Source organism: Panulirus ornatus, chromosome 4 (assembly GCF_036320965.1).
Source record: "Panulirus ornatus isolate Po-2019 chromosome 4, ASM3632096v1, whole genome shotgun sequence".
NCBI classification, from domain to species: Eukaryota; Metazoa; Arthropoda; class Malacostraca; order Decapoda; family Palinuridae; genus Panulirus; species Panulirus ornatus.
The window spans coordinates 47,897,416-47,917,638 of record NC_092227.1 but is presented as its reverse complement, the minus strand read 5'-3'; the positions used below and the strand labels follow the sequence as shown (position 1 = coordinate 47,917,638).

Genomic DNA, 20,223 nt, shown 5'->3' with positions numbered 1-20,223 from the left:
AGTAATGTGGCAACTGAGGGTATAATTGGTGTACATGGGGTATTCAGTATTGTAAATGGAAATGGTGAAGAACTTGTGAATCTGTGTTGAAAAAAGACTGGCAATTAAGAATACCTGGTTTAAAAAGAGAGATATACATAAGTATACATATGTGAGCAGAAGAGATAGTCAAAGGGCATTAAAGGATAGGCATGTAAAAGAGAGACTTCTGGATGTTAATGTGCTGAGAAGGGCAACTGGAGGGGTCTGAACACTGTCTTGTGGAGGCGAAGGTAAAGATTTGTAGAGGATTTCAAAAAAAAAAGACAAAATGTTAGGGAGAAGAGAATGGTGAGAGTGAGCGAGCTTGGAAAGGAAACTTGTGTGAGGAAGCACCAGGAGAGACTGAGTGTAGAATGGAAAAAGGTGAAACCAAATGACATGAGGGGAGTGGGAGAGGAATGGGATATATTTAGGGAAGCAGTGATGGCATGTGCAAAAGATGCATGTGGCATGAGAAAGATGGGAGGTGGGCAGATTAGAAAGGGTAGTGCATGGTGGGATGAAGAAGTTAAGTGTTAGTGAAAGAGAAAAGAGAGGCATTTGGACGATACTTACAATGAAGGAGTGCAAATGACTGGGAGATGCATAAAAGAAAGCGGCAGGAGGTCAAGAGGAAAGTGCAAGGATTGAAAAAGAGGGCAGATGAGAGATGGGGTGAGAAAGTATCATTAAACTTTAGAGAGAATAAAAAGATAATTTGGAAGGAGGTGCATAACATGCGTAAGACAAGCGAACAATGGGAATATCTGTGAAAGGGGCAAGGGGGAGGTAATAACGGGTAGAGATGAAGCAAGTATTTAGAAGGTTTGTTGAATGTGTCTGATGATACAGTGGCAGATGTTGGGTTTTTTTATTAGGGTACTAAGTGAAGAGAGAGGGTCAGGGAGAATGGTTTGGTTAAGAGAGAAGAGATAGCGAAAGCTTTGAGAAGATGAAATCCGGCAAGGTCACGGGTTTGGATAGTATTGCGGAGGAATTTATTAAAAAAGGGGTAACTGTGTTGTTGATTGGTAAGGACATTTAATGTATGCATGGATCATGGTGAAGTGCCTGAGATAGGCCACCTTACAAAGGCAAAAGGAGATAAACGTGAGAGTTCAAACTAGAGGCATAAGTTTGTTGAATGTTCCTATGAAATTAAATGGTAGGGTATTGAGGGCATCGGACTGAGGAAGAGCAGTGTGGTTTCAGAATTGGTAGAGGATGTGTGAATCAGGTGTTTGCTTTGAAGAACAGAATAACAAATGGATATGTATGAAGCATTTATGGATCTGGAGAATGCATATGATAAGGTTGATAAGAGATGCTTTGTGGAAGGTCTTAAGAGCATATGGTGTGAGAGGTAAGCTGTCAGAAGTAGTGAAAAGTTTCCATCAAGGATGTAAGGCATGTATATGAGTAGGAAGAGAAAGGTGTGATTGGTTCGCAGTGATGATCGGTCTGCGGTAGGGATGTGTGATGCCCCATAGTTGTTTAATTTGTTTATGGATGGGGTGATTAGGGAGGTAAATGCAAGAGTGTTGGAGAGAGGGGCAAGTATGCAGTATGAAGGGGATGAGAGGGCTTGGGAAGTGAGTCACTTGTTCACTGATGATACAGCCCTGGTGACTGATTTGAGTGAAAAACTGCAGAAGTTGGAGACAGAGTTTGAAAAAGTGTGTGAAAGGAGAAAGTTCAGTGTATGTGAATAAGAGCATGGTCATTAGGTTCAGTAAGGCTGAGAGACAAGTAAACTGGGATGTAAGCTTGAATGGCAGCTAAGAGTATATTTGATGTACATAGGGTGTCTAGTGTTGAGAATGGAAATGGTGAAAAACTTGTGGATCTGTGTGCTGAAAAAAGACTGGTGACTGGGAATACCTGGTTTAAAGAGAAATATACATAAGTATATACATGTCAGTAAGAGAGATGGTCAAAGCGCATTATTGGACTAAGTGTTAATTGATAGGCGTGTAAAAGAGAGACTTTTGGATGTTAATGTGCTCAGAGGGGCAGCTGGAGGGATATCTGATCACTATCTTGTGAAGGTGAAGGTGAAGATTTGTAGAGGCTTTTAGAGAAGAAGAGAGAATGTTGGAGAGAAGAGAGTGGCAACAGTATGTGAGCTTGGAAAGACTTGTGTGAGGAAGTATCAGGAGAGATTGAGAGCAAAATGGTAAAAGGTAAGAGCAAATGACATGAGGGGAGTGGGTGAGGAATGAGATGAATTTATGGAAGTAGTGATGAATTTCGCATAAGATGCATGTGGTATGAGAAAAGTGGGAGGTGGGCAGATTAGAAAGGGCTATGAGTAGTGGGACGAAGAAATAAGAATGTTAGTGAAAGAGAAAAGAGAGGTGTTTGGACGATATTTGCATGGGAGTAGTGCAAATGATGGGGAGACATATAAAAGAAAGTGGCAAGAGGTCAAGTGAAAGGTGCAAGAGTTGAAAAAGAGGGCAAATGAGTTGGGGTGAGAGAGTATCAATAAACTTTAGAGAGAATAAAAAGATGTTTTGGAAGGAGGAAAATATATGTTGATATGTATGTGTATATATATGTGGGTATGTGGGCTTTTATGTATATATATATGCATATATGAGTGGATGGGCCATTCTTCGTCTGTTTCATGGCACTACCTTGCTGACGTGAGAAACAGCAATTATGTATAAAAAAAAGTTTGAATGGAGAAAAATTGGTGGAAGTGAAGTGCTATAGATATCTGGGAGCAGACTTAGCAGCAAATGGAACCATGGAAGTTAAAAGTGAGTCACAGGGTGGGGAAGGGGGAGAAGGTTTTCAGAGCGATGAAGAATGTGTGGAAGGAGAGAGCATTATCTCGTAGAGCAAAAATGGGTATGTTTAAAGGAATAGTAGTTCCAACAATGTTATATGGTTGCAAGGCTTGGGCTATGGATAGGGTTGTAGGTAGGAGGGTGGATGTGTTGGAAATGAAATGTTTGAGGACAATATGTGGTGTGAGGGGGTTTAGTTAAGTAAGTAATGAAAGGGTAAATGATATGTGTGGAAATAAAAAGTTTGGTTGAGAGAGCAGAAGAGGGTGTCTTGAAATGGTTTGGACATAATGATAGAATGAGAGAGCAAAGGTTGATAAAGAGGATATTTATGTCAGAGGTGAAGGGAACAAGAAGTGGGAGACCAAATTGGTTGTGGAAGGAAGGAGTAAAAAAGATTTTGAGTGATTGGGGCCTGAACATACAGGAGGGTGAGGTGTGCAAGGAATAGAGTGAATTGGAACGATGTGGGAATTTGAAACATCTGTGGTAAACCATGGAAGGGTCTGTGGGGCCTGGATGTGGATAGGGAGCTGCGGTATCAGTGCATTACTCATAACAGCTAGAGACTGAGTGTGAACGAATGTGGCCTTCTTTGTCGTTTTCCTGGTGCTACCTCACCGAAGCAGGGAGCAGCAATGCTGTTTCCTGTGGGAGAGGGTAGTGACTGGAAAGGATAAAGGCTAGCAAGTATGAATATGTACATGTGTATTTATGTATATGTTGGTGTATGCATATGTATGTGTATATGAGTGGATAGGCCATTCTTCATCTATTTCCAGGGGATAAGGGAGAAAGAATACTTCCCATATATTCCCTGTACGTTGTAAAAGACGATTAAAAGGGAAGGGAGTGGGGACTGGAAATCCTTCCTTCCAATTTTTACTTTTCCTAAATAAAGAACGGAGAAGGGGGCCAAGTGAGGATCTTCCCTCTTAGGCTCAGTCCTCTGTTCTTAACGCCCCCTAACTAACATGTAAATGACGAATGTGTGTGAAAAATAAATTTCTTTTCTTTCATGCTATTTGCCATTTCAGACATTAGTGAGGTAGCATTAAGAACAGAGGACTGAGCCTTTGAGGGAATATCCTCACCTGGTCCCCATCTCTGTTCCTTCTCTTGGAAAGTTAATAACAAGAGAGGAGGATTTCCAGCCCTCCACTCCCTCCCCTTTTAGTCACCCTCTACAACATGCAGGGAATATGTGGGAAGTATTCTTTCTCCCCTATCCCCAGGGATTAAAAATATAAAAATATATATTTTTCTTACTATACTATGATGCTGTCTCCTGTGTTTGTGAGGTAGGAGGCAAGGAAACAGATGAAAGAATGGCCCAACCCACCCACATACACATGTATATACATAAACACCCACACATGCACATATACATACCTATACATTTCAACGTATACATATTATTTTCATTATTTTCATACTCTGTCGCTGTCTCCTGTGTTAGCGAGGTAGCGCAAGGAAACAGACGAAAGAATGGCCAACCCACCCACATACACATGTATATACATACACATCCACACACACACATATACATAACTATATATCTCAATGTATACATATATATACACAGACATATACATATATACACACGTACATAATTCATACTGTCTGCCCTTATCCATTCCCGTCGCCACCTCACCACATGAAATGACAACCCCCACCCCCCTTATGTGCGCGAGGTAGCCCTAGGAAAAGACTACAAAGGCCACATTCGTTCACATTCAGTCTCTAGCTGTCATGTATAATGCACCAAAACCACAGCTCCCTTTCCACATCCAGGCCCCACAAAACTTTCCATGGTTTACCCCAGATGCTTCACATGCCCTGGTTCAATCCATTGACAGCACATCTACCCCGGTATACCACATCGTTCCAATTCACTCTACTCCTTGCACACTTTTCACCCTCCTGCATGTTCAGGCCCTAATCGCTCAAAATCTTTTTCACTCCATCCTTCCACCTCCAATTTGGTCTCCCACTTCTCCTCGTTCACTCCACCTCTGACACATATATCTTCTTTGTCAATTTTTCCTCACTCATTCTCTCCATGTGACCAAACCATTTCAATACACCCTCTGCTGCTCTCTCAACCACTCTTTTTATTACAACACATCTCACTTACCCTTTCATTACTTGCTCGATCAAACCACCTCACACCACATATTGTCCTCAAACATCTCATTTTCAACACATCCACCCTCCTCTGCACAACCCTATCTATAGCCCACACCTCACAACCATATAACACTATTGGAACCACTATTCCTTCAAACATACACATTTTTGCTTACCAAGATAATGTTCTCGCCTTCCACACATTTTTCAATGCTCCCAGACCCTTCGCCTCCTCCCCCACCCTGTGACTCACTTCCGCTTCCATGGTTCCATCCACTGCTAAATCCACTCCCAGATATCTAAAACGCTTCAATTCCTCCAGTTTTTCTCCATTCAAACTTACCTCCCAATTGACTTGTCCCTCAACCCTACTGAACCTAATAACCTTGCTCTTATTCACGTTTACTCTCAGCTTTCTTCTTTCACACTTTACCAAACTCAGTCACCAGCTTCTGCAGTTTCTCATCCAAATTAGCCACCAGTGCTGTATCATCAGCGAACAACAACTGACTCACTTCCCAAGCCCTCTCATCCACAACAGACTGCATACTTGCCCCTCTCTCTCCAAAACTCTTGCATTCATCTCCCTAACAACCCTATCCATAAACAAATTAAACGACCATGGAGACATCACACACCCCTGCCGCAAACCAACATTCGCTGAGAACCAATCACTTTCCTCTCTTCCTACTCGTACATATGCCTTACATCCTCGATAAAAACTTTTCACTGCTATGCATAGTAGGTAGAAGAGATTAAAAATGCTGTGGAAGAGAGGGATTGCACGAAAGGAATGTACCAATGGAAGTTCAGCAAAGGAGGAGGGAAGAATATAAAGTGTGTAAGCAGAATGTTAAGAACTGTGAGTGGAAAGCAAAATATGAGTAGATGAAGATTTTGTAAGTTGACAGAAAAGTTTAGGGAAAATACAAAATTGTAATGAAAGGGGGTGGAAAAGGAAAGAGGTAGATGTAAAAGTGGAAATCTTAATGTGAGAAGCAAGGAAGGGGAGTTGCTGAATCAACAGGAGGAAGAGAAATGAAGATGGAAAGAGTATTCTGAACAATTGATGAATGTGAGAGAAGTTGATGCAGCAGTTATTACTTACATGGGAAAGGAGATTGGAAGGAAGAGGATATAAGTGCAAGGGCCAATAAAAAAAATGCAAGACAAAAAGGGCAATAATGAGATTGAAGGTAGGAAAGGCATCTGAAGTGGATGGGATTATGGCTAAAATGCTGAAGTATGGAGGAGAAAGTGTGATGAGAGTGGATAAACCTGATATGCAATTTAGCATGGAAACAGAGGGTTGTGCCTGAAGACTGGGTGAACACTATCATTGTTCCTTTATTCAAAGTAAAAGGTGCTATGGATGTTTGTAGCAATTATAGGGGAATAAGTCTGACATGTATACCAGGAAAAGTGTACGCAAGAATGCTGATTGATAGAGCGATAGAAGTGACTGAATGCAGACTAAGTGAGGAGCAAGGGAGTTTTAGGGAAGGTAAGGGATGTATGGTAAAGACAATGGTGGAAAAGTATTTAGCAAAAGTTAAGAAGATGTATGCAGCTTTTATGGATCTGGAGAAAGCATATGACAGAGTTGAATGGAATGCTTTATGGGATGTGTTAAGGATATACAGAGTAGAGGAACAATAGCTGGATTGTAAGAAAACCTTCTGTAGAGGAGCAAATGCATGTGTGCGGATGGATAAAGAGTTGAGGAAAAGTTTTGGCATACATGTGGGTGTAAGGCAGGGTTGTGTGATGTCACCATGACTTTTTAATATATTTACATGGATGGAGTAATAAGAAATGAAAGCAAAACTAGGGAAAGAGGGTGCTGAGATGGAGCATGGCAGAGAAGTACGGTGGCTAGTGGCAAGCCTGTCTGGGATGATACTGTGTTGTTTGTTGAGAATGAAGAGGAGTTGCAATAGGTTGTAAGTGTGTTTTATGATAGACAATTGAAAGTAAATGCAAGTAAAAGTAAAGTAATAGTGCTTGAAAGGAAGAGTGAAAGTACAGATTTTGCAAAATCACACAGATGAGAGAAGAAAGCATACTAAACAGTGTTTTGGATACAGAGGGAGAAAGACTGGAAGAGATGAGAGAATTTAAGTATGTAGGAGCTGTCTTGGGTAACTTTGGTGATATGGAAGGAGAGTGAAGGGAGAGAGCAATACAAGGTAGAAGAGTCACTGGGTCCCTTAACAGAAGGGTAGAGGTGTAAGTATGGAAGTGAAGAGAGGATTGAGGGGCAGCACAGTCCTTCTAACCCTGACCTATGCAACCAAAACATTAACATGGAGTAAGTCACATAGGTCAAAAATCCAGACTGCAGAAATGAGCTATATGAGAGACGAATGTGGTATGACTATATAGAATGAGGAAAGAAATGAAAGAATGTATTAGAAACTTGGTATGGTGGGAAATCAAAGAAAATGAATTGGGAGAGTAAGTGAAACGTAATACTTTGAGGAGGTTTGGAAGGAGAGTGAAGGGAGAGAGCAATACAAGGTAGAAGAGTCACTGGGTCCCTCAACAGAAGGGTAGAGGTGTAAGTATGGAAGTGAAGAGAGGATTGAGGGGCAGCACAGTCCTTCTAACCCTGACCTATGCAACCAAAACATTAACATGGAGTAAGTCACATAGGTCAAAAATCCAGACTGCAGAAATGAGCTATATGAGAGACGAATGTGGTATGACTATATAGAATGAGGAAAGAAATGAAAGAATGTATTAGAAACTTGGTATGGTGGGAAATCAAAGAAAATGAATTGGGAGAGTAAGTGAAACGTAATACTTTGAGGAGGTTTGGGCACATGGTAAGAATGCAAGACGGGCAGTTTACAAGGAGAGTTTATGTAGTACCATTAAAGGGATTGGTGTGAGAGGAAGACCACTTGTGATATGGGGAAAAAGAGTAGAAGAACACTGGAGGGAGACAGATGGTGAAAGAATGCGTAGAATGGCATATGCAGGGAAGCATATACAGACAGAGATAAGTGAAGACTCTTTTGCTGGGGCCACCCCCTTGATGGGAGTTCCCGGCTGGAACGGTCATCAAAGATATAGATTGATAGACAGACAGACTGGGATAGATACATTCATTTGATAAATTTGTAGAGCATCTTGATAACAAAAAAGTTTTTCATTGCTTTTCTAATCATTAATGAACAGATAAAAAAATTATTCAAACATAAAGAAAATAAACAAATTCAAAGTATTCAAACTAACGGTTTCAATACTTTGATATGAATAAAATCAAATATATCATAAAGATTAATAAAAATTCAGTTCAGCTACAATAACATTCTTGCAAGTTACAACACTTAAAAAATCAAACTTCATGCTAAAGATCATTACATACATATCGATATTGCACCAAATGTATATAGTTCATAAATTTTGCGAGGTAAAGAAGAGTATGCTTGAAAGCATAAAGAATTATTTCTGTTAAGTGGGGGGCCCCAAATGCTAATCATGTATACCTTTAGCTAATCAAGATACACTCCTCTCTATTCCATTATACTCACCCTCTTCCTCGCCTGTTGGCAGGACACGTCTGGCTTGCCACCACTGGTCATCAGAAGCATTTGTGACATGAAGAATTTCTCCATAGTTGAAAGCAAGACCACGAGAAGGCAAGCCATCATCTCGGTTGGGATCATAGTCAAACAGAGCTCTGGAAGATGTTTAATTCTTGGAAAGAGGTACTACTTACGTTTCAAGAAAAGATTTTAAATATGACAAGAAAGACATACTGAAAAGTATCTAAATCACCTGTATCCTCGCACTTTTATCAATATGTTTGAAATAAACAAACTTTTACTTCTGAGGCACTGAACTAGTTACCACATTACTGCAGTGATCATGATCAGATTAAAGTTAATTTCATGACACCCAACACTACCTGACATAGAGACTGCGCTTCTGAGTGGTTCTGAGAGTGCCAGACATCATCTGTTGCTTAAGGTCATGGATTTTGGCCTCAAAGCGATTGTACTCATCAGGTTTATATTGCACCGTCAAGTTCACCGTCTGTCCGCATCCCTGTTAGTGCGTATAATAAAAGTTTACATCTGTTCCAAATACAAGGACAATGCATTATTTCACAAATTACATTCCCTAAAAATATTTTCTTACCTCTAAACTCTAAGTATTCTCAAGTGAACACTATATATTGACCAAATTTTTCAACTACCACATCAAATCACATACCTTTAGTGTCTGAGCTGCCTGTTCATGTGTAGCAGATCGCAGATCAGTGCCATTAACATTAAGGATTTGGTCTCCACGCCTTAGTTCACCAGAAAGGTCAGCAGGTCCCCCAGCCAAAATGAAAGAAATGAATATTCCTTCACCATCCTCACCACCAACTATGTTAAAACCCAAACCTGTTGTACCTTTGGTTAGGGTTACTCTGCGAGGTTCTCTGTAAAAAGAAATGGATTAATCTAATAATGCAAACATTACTGTCATGGTTTTTTTTAGACATGTATACATATACACACACTAAAAATGTATTTCATATATCTGCTTTATCTGCCACATTGACACACAGACACACACACACATATATATATATATATATATATATATATATATATATATATATATTTTTTTTTCATACTATTTGCCATTTCCCGCGTTAGCGAGGTAGCGTTAAGAACAGAGAACTGGGCCTTAGAGGGAATATCCTCACCTGACCCCCTTCTCTGTTCCTTCTTTTGGAAAATTAAAAAAAAACAAGAAAGGGGAGAATTTCCAGCCACCCGCTCCCTCCCCTTTTAGTCGCCTTCTACGACACGCAGGGAATACGTGGGAAGTATTCTTTCTCCCCTATCCCCAGGGATAATATATATATATATATATATATATATATATATATATATATATATATATGTATATATATATATATATATGTATAATCCCTGGGGATAGGGGAGAAAGAATACTTCCCACGTATTCCCTGCGTGTCGTAGAAGGCGACTAAAAGGGGAGGGAGCGGGGGGCTGGAAATCCTCCCCTCTTGTTTTTTTTTTTAACTTTCCAAGAGAAGGAACAGAGAAGGGGGCCAGGTGAGGATATTCCCTCAGAGGCCCAGTCCTCTGTTCTTAACGCTACCTTGCTAATGCGGGAAATGGCGAATAGTTTGAAGCAAGGAAGGAATATATATATATATATATATATATATATATATATATATATATATATATATATATATATATATATATAAAATCGCTTTTCCCATGTTAGCGAGATAGCGCCAGGAAACAGATGAAGAATGGCCCATCCTCTCGTACACATGTATATATACATAAACGCCCATACACATACATATACATATATACACATATACATATTCATACCTGCTTGCCTGCATCCATTTCTATCGCTACCTCGCCACACAGGAAATAGCAAACCTCCTCCCTTCACTGGGGTAGTGCCAGGAAAAGACAAAAAAAGGCCACATTCGTTCAAACTCAGTCTCTAGCTGTCATGTGTAATATATATAATCTTTTCTTTCTTTCATACTATTCGCCATTTCCTGCGTTAGTGAGGTAACATTAAGAACTGAGGACTGGGCCTTTGAGGGAATATCCTCACCTGGCCCCCTTCTCTGTTCCTTCTTTTCGAAAAAGAGAGAGAGAGAGAGAGAGAGAGAGAGAGAGAGAGAGAGAGAGAGAGAGAGGGGGGGGGGGGGGGGGGAGGATTTCCAGCCACCCGCTCCCTCCCCTTTTAGTCGCCTTCTACGACATGCAGGGAATATGTGGGAAGTATTCTTTCTCCCCTATCCCCAGGGAATACATATATATATTTCTATTTATTTATCTATTTTGCTTTGTCGCTGTCTCCTGTGTTAGCAAGGCAGCGCAAAGGAGGAAAGAATGGCCCAACCCACCTACATACACATGTATATACATACACGTCCACACACGCAAATATACATACCTATACATCTCAACGTATACATATATATACACACACACACAGACAAATACATATATATATATATATACATGTACATAATTCATACTGTCTGCATTTATTCATTCCCATCACCACCCCGCCACACATGAAATAACAACCCCCTTCCCCCGCATGTGCACGAGGTAGCTCTAGGAAAAGACAACAAAGGCCACATTCGTTCATACTCAGTCTCCAGCTGTCATGTATAATGCACTGAAACCACAGCTCCCTTTCCACATCCAGGCCCCACAGAACTTTCCATGGTTTACCCCAAACGCTTCACATGCCCTGGTTCAACCCATTGACAGCACGTCAACCCCGGTATACCACATTGTTCCAATTCACTCTATTCCTTGTACGCCTTTCACCCTCCTGCATGTTCAGGCCCCGATCACAAAATCTTTTTCATTCCATCTTTCCACCTTCAATTTGGTCTCCCACTTCTCGTTCCCTCCACCTCTGACTCATATATCCTCTTGGTCAATCTTTCCTCACTCATTCTTTCCATGTGACCAAACCATTTCAAAACACCCTCTTTTTATTACCACACATCTCTCTTACCCTATCATTACTTACTCAATCAATATATATATATATATATATATATATATATATATATATATATATATATATATATATATATATATATATATATTATATATTAGGTACAGTAGGGTTGAGGGTCAAGTCAATTGGGAGGTGAGTTTGAATGGAGAAAAACTGGAGGAAGTGAAGTGTTTTAGATATCTGGGAGTGGATCTGGCAGCGGATGGAACCATGGAAGCGGAAGTGGATCATAGGGTGGGGGAGGGGGCGAAAATTCTGGGGGCCTTGAAGAATGTGTGGAAGTCGAGAACATTATCTCGGAAAGCAAAAATGGGTATGTTTGAAGGAATAGTGGTTCCAACAATGTTGTATGGTTGCGAGGCGTGGACTATGGATAGAGTTGTGCACAGGAGGATGGATGTGCTGGAAATGAGATGTTTGAGGACAATGTGTGGTGTGAGGTGGTTTGATCGAGTGAGTAACGTAAGGGTAAGAGAGATGTGTGGAAATAAAAAGAGCATGGTTGAGAGAGCAGAAGAGGGTGTTTTGAAGTGGTTTGGGCACATGGAGAGGATGAGTGAGGAAAGATTGACCAAGAGGATATATGTGTCGGAGGTGGAGGGAACAAGGAGAAGAGGGAGACCAAATTGGAGGTGGAAAGATGGAGTGAAAAAGATTTTGTGTGATCGGGGCCTGAACATGCAGGAGGGTGAAAGGAGGGCAAGGAATAGAGTGAATTGGAGCGATGTGGTATACCGGGGCTGACGTGCTGTCAGTGGATTGAATCAAGGCATGTGAAGCGTCTGGCGTAAACCATGGAAAGCTGTGTAGGTATGTATATTTGCGTGTGTGGACGTATGTATATACATGTGTATGGGGGGGGTTGGGCCATTTCTTTCGTCTGTTTCCTTGCGCTACCTCGCAAACGCGGGAGACAGCGACAAAGTAAAAAAAAAAAAAAAAAAAATATATATATATATATATATATATATATATATATATATATATATATATATATATATATATATATATATATATATATATTATCCCTGGGGATAGGGGAGAAAGAATACTTCCCACGTATTCCCTGCGTGTCGTAGAAGGCGACTAAAAGGGAAGGGAGCGGGGGGCTGGAAATCCTCCCCTCTCATTTTTTTTTAATTTTCCAAAAGAAGGAACAGAGAAGGGGGCCAGGTGAGGATATTCCCTCAAAGGCCCAGTCCTCTGTTCTTAACGCTACCTCGCTATCGCGGGAAATGGCGAATAGTATGAAAAAAAAAAAAAAAAAAAAAAAATATATATATATATATATATATATGCCTTACATCCTCGATAAAAACTTTTCACTGCTTCTAACAACTTGCCTCCCACACCATATATTCTTAATACCTTCCACAGAGCATCTCTATCAACATATGCCTTCTCCAGATCCATAAATGCTACATACAAATCCATTTGCTTTTCTAAGTATTTCTCACATACATTCTTCACAGCAAACACCTGATCCACACATCCTCTACCACTTCTGAAACCACAGTGCTCTTCCCCAATCTGATGCTCTGTACATGCCTTCACCCTCTCAATCAATACCCTCCCATATAATTTCCCAGGAATACTCAACAAACTTATACCTCTGTAATTTGAGCACTCACTCTTATCCCCTTTGCCTTTGTACAATGGCACTATGCACGCATTCCACCAATCCTCAGGCACCTCACCATGAGTCATACATACATTAAATAACCTTACCAACCAGTCAACAATACAGTCACCCCCTTTTTTAATAAATTCCACTGCAATACCATCCAAACCTGCTGCCTTGCTGGCTTTCATCTTCCACAAAGCTTTTACTACCTCTTCTCTGTTTACCAAATCATTTTCCCTAACCCTCTCACTTTGCACACCACCTCAACCAAAACACCCTATATCTGCCACTCTATCATCAAACACATTCAACAAACCTTCAAAATACTCACTCCATCTCCTTCTCACATCACCACTACTTGTTATCACCTCCCCATTTGCGCCCTTCACTGAAGTTCCCATTTGCTCCCTTGTCTTATGCACTTTATTTACCTCCTTCCAGAACATCTTTTTATTCTCCCTAGGAAGAGAGGAAAGCGATTGGTTCTCAGTGAATGTAGGTTTGCGGCAGGGGTGTGTGATGTCTCCATGGTTGTTTAATTTGTTTATGGATGGGGTTGTTAGGGAGGTGAATGCAAGAGTTTTGGAAAGAGGGGCAAGTATGAAGTCTGTTGGGGATGAGAGAGCTTGGGAAGTGAGTCAGTTGTTGTTCGCTGATGATACAGCGCTGGTGGCTGATTCATGTGAGAAACTGCAGAAGCTGGTGACTGAGTTTGGTAAAGTGTGTGAAAGAAGAAAGTTAAGAGTAAATGTGAATAAGAGCAAGGTTATTAGGTACAGTAGGGTTGAGGGTCAAGTCAATTGGGAGGTGAGTTTGAATGGAGAAAAACTGGAGGAAGTGAAGTGTTTTAGATATCTGGGAGTGGATCTGGCAGCGGATGGAACTATGGAAGCGGAAGTGGATCATAGGGTGGGGGAGAGGGCAAAAATTCTGGGAGCCTTGAAGAATGTGTGGAAGTCGAGAACATTATCTCGGAAAGCAAAAATGGGTATGTTTGAAGGAATAGTGGTTCCAACAATGTTGTATGGTTGCGAGGCGTGGGCTATGGATAGAGTTGTGCGCAGGAGGATGGATGTGCTGGAAATGAGATGTTTGAGGACAATGTGTGGTGTGAGGTGGTTTGATCGAGTAAGTAACGTAAGGGTAAGAGAGATGTGTGGAAATAAAAAGAGCATGGTTGAGAGAGCAGAAGAGGGTGTTTTGAAATGGTTTGGGCACATGGAGAGAATGAGTGAGGAAAGATTGACCAAGAGGATATATGTGCCGGAGGTGGAGGGAACGAGGAGAAGAGGGAGACCAAATTGGAGGTGGAAAGATAGAGTGAAAAAGATTTTTTGTGATCGGGGCCTGAACATGCAGGAGGGTGAAAGGAGGGCAAGGAATAGAGTGAATTGGAGCTATGTGGTATACCGGGGTTGACGTGCTGTCAGTGGATTGAATCAAGGCATGTGAAGCGTCTGGGGTAAACCATGGAAAGCTGTGTAGGTATGTATATTTGCGTGTGTGGACGTATGTATATACATGTGTATGGGGGTGGGTTGGGCCATTTCTTTCATCTGTTTCCTTGCGCTACCTCGCAAACGCGAGAGACAGCAAAAAAAAAAAAAAAAAAAAAAAAAAAATATATATATATATATATATATATATATATATATATATATATATATATATCCCTGGGGATAGGGGAGAAAGAATACTTCCCACGTATTCCCTGCGTGTCGTAGAAGGCGACTAAAAGGGGAGGGAGTGGGTGGCTGGAAATCCTCCCCTTTCTTGTTTTTTTTTTTAATTTTCCAAAAGAAGGAACAGAGAAGGGGGTCAGGTGAGGATATTCCCTCTAAGGCCCAGTTCTCTGTTCTTAACGCTACCTCGCTAACGCGGGAAATGGCAAATAGTATGAAAAAAAAAAAAAAAAAAAAAAAAATATATATATATATATATATATATATATATATATATATATATAAGAGAGTGCGCAGGAGGGTGGTAAATTATATGGGAGGGTATTGATTGAGAGGGTGAAGGCATGTACAGAGCATCAGATTGGGGAAGAGCAGTGCGGTTTCAGAAGTGGTAGAGGATGTGTGGATCAGGTGTTTGGTTTGAAGAATGTATGTGAGAAATACTTAGAAAAGCAAATGGATTTGTATGTAGCATTTATGGATCTGGAGAAGGCATATGATAGAGTTGATAGAGATGCTCTGTGGAAGGTATTAAGAATATATGGTGTGGGAGGCAAGTTGTTAGAAGCAGTGAAAAGTTTTTATCGAGGATGTAAGGCATGTGTACGTGTAGGAAGAGAGGAAAGTGATTGGTTCTCAGTGAATGTAGGTTTGCGGCAGGGGTGTGTGATGTCTCCATGGTTGTTTAATTTGTTTATGGATGGGGTTGTAAGGGAGGTAAATGCAAGAGTCCTGGAAAGAGGGGCAAGTATGAAGTCTGTTGGGGATGAGAGAGCTTGGGAAGTGAGTCAGTTGTTGTTCGCTGATGATACAGCGCTGGTGGCTGATTCATGTGAGAAACTGCAGAAGCTGGTGACTGAGTTTGGTAAAGTGTGTGGAAGAAGAAAGTTGAGAGTAAATGTGAATAAGAGCAAGGTTATTAGGTACAGTAGGGGTGAGGGTCAAGTCAATTGGGAGGTGAGTTTGAATGGAGAAAAACTGGAGGAAGTGAAGTGTTTTAGATATCTGGGAGTGGATCTGTCAGCGGATGGAACCATGGAAGCGGAAGTGGATCATAGGGTGGGGGAGGGGGCGAAAATTTTGGGAGCCTTGAAAAATGTGTGGAAGTCGAGAACATTATCTCGGAAAGCAAAAATGGGTATGTTTGAGGGAATAGTGGTTCCAACAATGTTGTATGGCTGCGAGGCGTGGGCTATGGATAGAGATGTGCGCAGGAGGATGGATGTGCTGGAAATGAGATGTTTGAGGACAATGTGTGGTGTGAGGTGGTTTGATCGAGTAAGTAACGTAAGGGTGAGAGAGATGTGTGGAAATAAAAAGAGCGTGGTTGAGAGAGCAGAAGAGGGTGTTTTGAAATGGTTTGGGCACATGGAGAGAATGAGTGAGGAGAGATTGACCAAGAGGATATATGTGTCGGAGGTGGAGGGAACGAGGAGAAGAGGGAGACCAAATTGGAGGTGGAAAGATGGAGTGAAAAAGATTTTGTGTGATCGGGGCCTGAACATGCAGGAGGGTGAAAGGAGGGCAAGAAATAGAGTGAATTGGAGTCATGTGGTATACAGGGGTTGACGTGCTGTCAGTGGATTGAAGCAAGGCATGTGAAGCGTCTGGGGTAAACCATGGAAAGCTGTGTAGGTATGTATATTTGCGTGTGTGGACGTGTGTATATACATGTGTATGGGGGGGGGGGTTGGGCCATTTCTTTCGTCTGTTTCCTTGCGCTACCTCGCAAACGCGGGAGACAGCGACAAAGTATAAAAAAAAAAAAAAAAAAAAAAAAAAAAAAAAAAAATATATATATATATATATATATATATATATTATTGACTGGTTGGTAAGGTTATTTAATGTATGTATGACTCATGGTGAGGTGCCTGAGGATTGGCGGAATGCGTGCATAGTGCCATTGTACAAAGGCAAAGGGGATAAGAGTGAGTGCTCAAATTACAGAGGTATAAGTTTGTTGAGTATTCCTGGTAAATTATATGGGAGGGTATTGATTGAGAGGGTGAAGGCATGTACAGAGCAGCAGATTGGGGAAGAGCAGTGTGGTTTCAGAAGTGGTAGAGGATGTGTGGATCAGGTGTTTGCTTTGAAGAATGTATGTGAGAAATACTTAGAAAAGCAAATGGATTTGTATGTAGCATTTATGGATCTGGAGAAGGCATCTGATAGAGTTGATAGAGATGCTCTGTGGAAGGTATTAAGAATATATGGTGTGGGAGACAAGTTGTTAGAAGCAGTGAAAAGTTTTTATCGAGGATGTAAGGCATGTGTACGTGTAGGAAGAGAGGAAAGTGATTGGTTCTCAGTGAATGTAGGTTTGCGGCAGGGGTGTGTGATGTCTCCATGGTTGTTTAATTTGTTTATGGATGGGGTTGTTAGGGAGGTGAATGCAAGAGTTTTGGAAAGAGGGGCAAGTATGAAGTCTGTTGTGGATGAGAGAGCTTGGGAAGTGAGTCAGTTGTTGTTCGCTGATGATACAGTGCTGGTGGCTGATTCATGCGAGAAACTGCAGAAGCTGGTGACTGAGTTTGGTAAAGTGTGTGATAGAAGAAAGTTAAGAGTAAATGTGAATAAGAGCAAGGTTATTAGGTACAGTAGGGTTGAGGGTCAAGTCAATTGGGAGGTAAGTTTGAATGGAGAAAAACTGGAAGAAGTAAAGTGTTTTTTATATCTGGGAATGGATCTGGCAGCGGATGGAACCATGGAAGTGGAAGTGGATCATAGGGTGGGGGAGGGGGCGAAAATCCTGGGAGCCTTGAAGAATGTGGAAGTCGAGAACATTATCTCGGAAAGCAAAAATGGTTATGTTTGAAGGAATAGTGGTTCCAACAATTTTGTATGGTTGCGAGGCGTGGGCTATGGATAGAGTTGTGCGCAGGAGGGTGGTTGTGCTGGAAATGAGATGTTTGAGGACAATGTGTGGTGTGAGGTGGTTTGATCGAGTAAGTAACGTAAGGGTAAGAGAGATGTGTGGAAATAAAAAGAGCGTGGTTGAGAGAGCAGAAGAGGGTGTTTTGAAATGGTTTGGGCACATGGAGAGAATGAGTGAGGAAAGATTGACCAAGAGGATATATGTGTCGGAGGTGGAGGGAACGAGGAGAAGTGGGAGACCAAATTGGAGGTGGAAAGATGGAGTAAAAAGATTTTGTGTGATCGGGCCTGAACATGCAGGAGGGTGAAAGGAGGGGAAGGAATAGATGAATTGGAGCGATGTGGTATACCGGGGCTGACGTGCTGTCAGTGGATGAATCAAGGCATGTGAAGCGTCTGGCGTAAACCATGGAAAGCTGTGTAGTATGTATATTTGCGTGTGTGGACGTATTATATACATGTGTATGGGGGGGTTGGGCCATTTCTTTCGTCTGTTTCCTTGCGCTACCTCGCAAACGCGGGAGACAGCGACAAAGTAAAAAAAAAAAAAAAAAAATATATATATATATATATATATATATATATATATAAAATATATATATATATATATATTATATATATATATATATATATATTATCCCTGGGGATAGGGGAGAAAGAATACTTCCCATGTATTCCCTGCATGTCGTAGAAGGCGACTAAAAGGGAAGGGAGCGGGGGGCTGGAAATCCTCCCCTCTCATTTTTTTTTAATTTTCCAAAAGAAGGAACAGAGAAGGGGGCCAGGTGAGGATATTCCCTCAAAGGCCCAGTCCTCTGTTCTTAACGCTACCTCGCTATCGCGGGAAATGGCGAATAGTATGAAAAAAAAAAAAAAAAAATATATATATATATATATATATATGCCTTACATCCTCGATAAAAACTTTTCACTGCTTCTAACAACTTGCCTCCCACACCATATATTCTTAATACCTTCCACAGAGCATCTCTATCAACATATGCCTTCTCCAGATCCATAAATGCTACATACAAATCCATTTGCTTTTCTAAGTATTTCTCACATACATTCTTCACAGCAAACACCTGATCCACACATCCTCTACCACTTCTGAAACCACAGTGCTCTTCCCCAATCTGATGCTCTGTACATGCCTTCACCCTCTCAATCAATACCCTCCCATATAATTTCCCAGGAATACTCAACAAACTTATACCTCTGTAATTTGAGCACTCACTCTTATCCCCTTTGCCTTTGTACAATGGCACTATGCACGCATTCCACCAATCCTCAGGCACCTCACCATGAGTCATACATACATTAAATAACCTTACCAACCAGTCAACAATACAGTCACCCCCTTTTTTAATAAATTCCACTGCAATACCATCCAAACCTGCTGCCTTGCTGGCTTTCATCTTCCACAAAGCTTTTACTACTCTTCTCTGTTTACCAAATCATTTTCCCTAACCCTCTCACTTTGCACACCACCTCAACCAAAACACCCTATATCTGCCACTCTATCATCAAACACATTCAACAAACTTCAAAATACTCACTCCATCTCCTTCTCACATCACCACTACTTGTTGTCACCTCCCCATTTGCGCCCTTCACTGAAGTTCCCATTTGCTCACTTGTCTTATGCACTTTATTTACCTCCTTCCAGAACATCTTTTTATTCTCCCTAGGAAGAGAGGAAAGCGATTGGTTCTCAGTGAATGTAGGTTTGCGGCAGGGGTGTGTGATGTCTCCATGGTTGTTTAATTTGTTTATGGATGGGGTTGTTAGGGAGGTGAATGCAAGAGTTTTGGAAAGAGGGGCAAGTATGAAGTCTGTTGGGGATGAGAGAGCTTGGGAAGTGAGTCAGTTGTTGTTCGCTGATGATACAGCGCTGGTGGCTGATTCATGTGAGAAACTGCAGAAGCTGGTGACTGAGTTTGGTAAAGTGTGTGAAAGAAGAAAGTTAAGAGTAAATGTGAATAAGAGCAAGGTTATTAGGTACAGTAGGTTGAGGGTCAAGTCAATTGGGAGGTGAGTTTGAATGGAGAAAAACTGGAGGAAGTGAAGTGTTTTTAGATATCTGGAGTGGATCTGGCAGCGGATGGAACTATGGAAGCGGAAGTGGATCATAGGGTGGGGGAGAGGGCAAAAATTCTGGGAGCCTTGAAGAATGTGTGGAAGTCGAGAACATTATCTCGGAAAGCAAAAATGGGTATGTTTGAAGGAATAGTGGTTCCAACAATGTTGTATGGTTGCGAGGCGTGGGCTATGGATAGAGTTGTGCGCAGGAGGATGGATGTGCTGGAAATGAGATGTTTGAGGACAATGTGTGGTGTGAGGTGGTTTGATCGAGTAAGTAACGTAAGGGTAAGAGAGATGTGTGGAAATAAAAAGAGCATGGTTGAGAGAGCAGAAGAGGGTGTTTTGAAATGGTTTGGGCACATGGAGAGAATGAGTGAGGAAAGATTGACCAAGAGGATATATGTGCCGGAGGTGGAGGGAACGAGGAGAAGAGGGAGACCAAATTGGAGGTGGAAAGATAGAGTGA

The 20,223-nt window shown here is 41.3% G+C and overlaps 1 protein-coding gene across 10 annotated transcripts in view; it reads right to left on the bottom strand.

Moving 5' to 3' along the window:
- The window catches only part of LOC139766060 (disks large homolog 4-like), a 1,395,716-nt gene that overhangs the window by 115,967 nt on the left and 1,259,526 nt on the right, over positions 1-20,223 (bottom strand). For all 10 annotated transcript variants that reach the window (XM_071694246.1, XM_071694262.1, XM_071694219.1 and 7 more), the window contains 3 exons: positions 9,171-9,384; positions 8,863-9,002; positions 8,486-8,634 (listed from right to left, as the gene is read on the bottom strand). In XM_071694246.1, the coding sequence (XP_071550347.1) occupies positions 8,486-8,634; positions 8,863-9,002; positions 9,171-9,384 (503 nt within the window). The remainder of the gene's footprint in view (positions 1-8,485; positions 8,635-8,862; positions 9,003-9,170; positions 9,385-20,223) is intronic.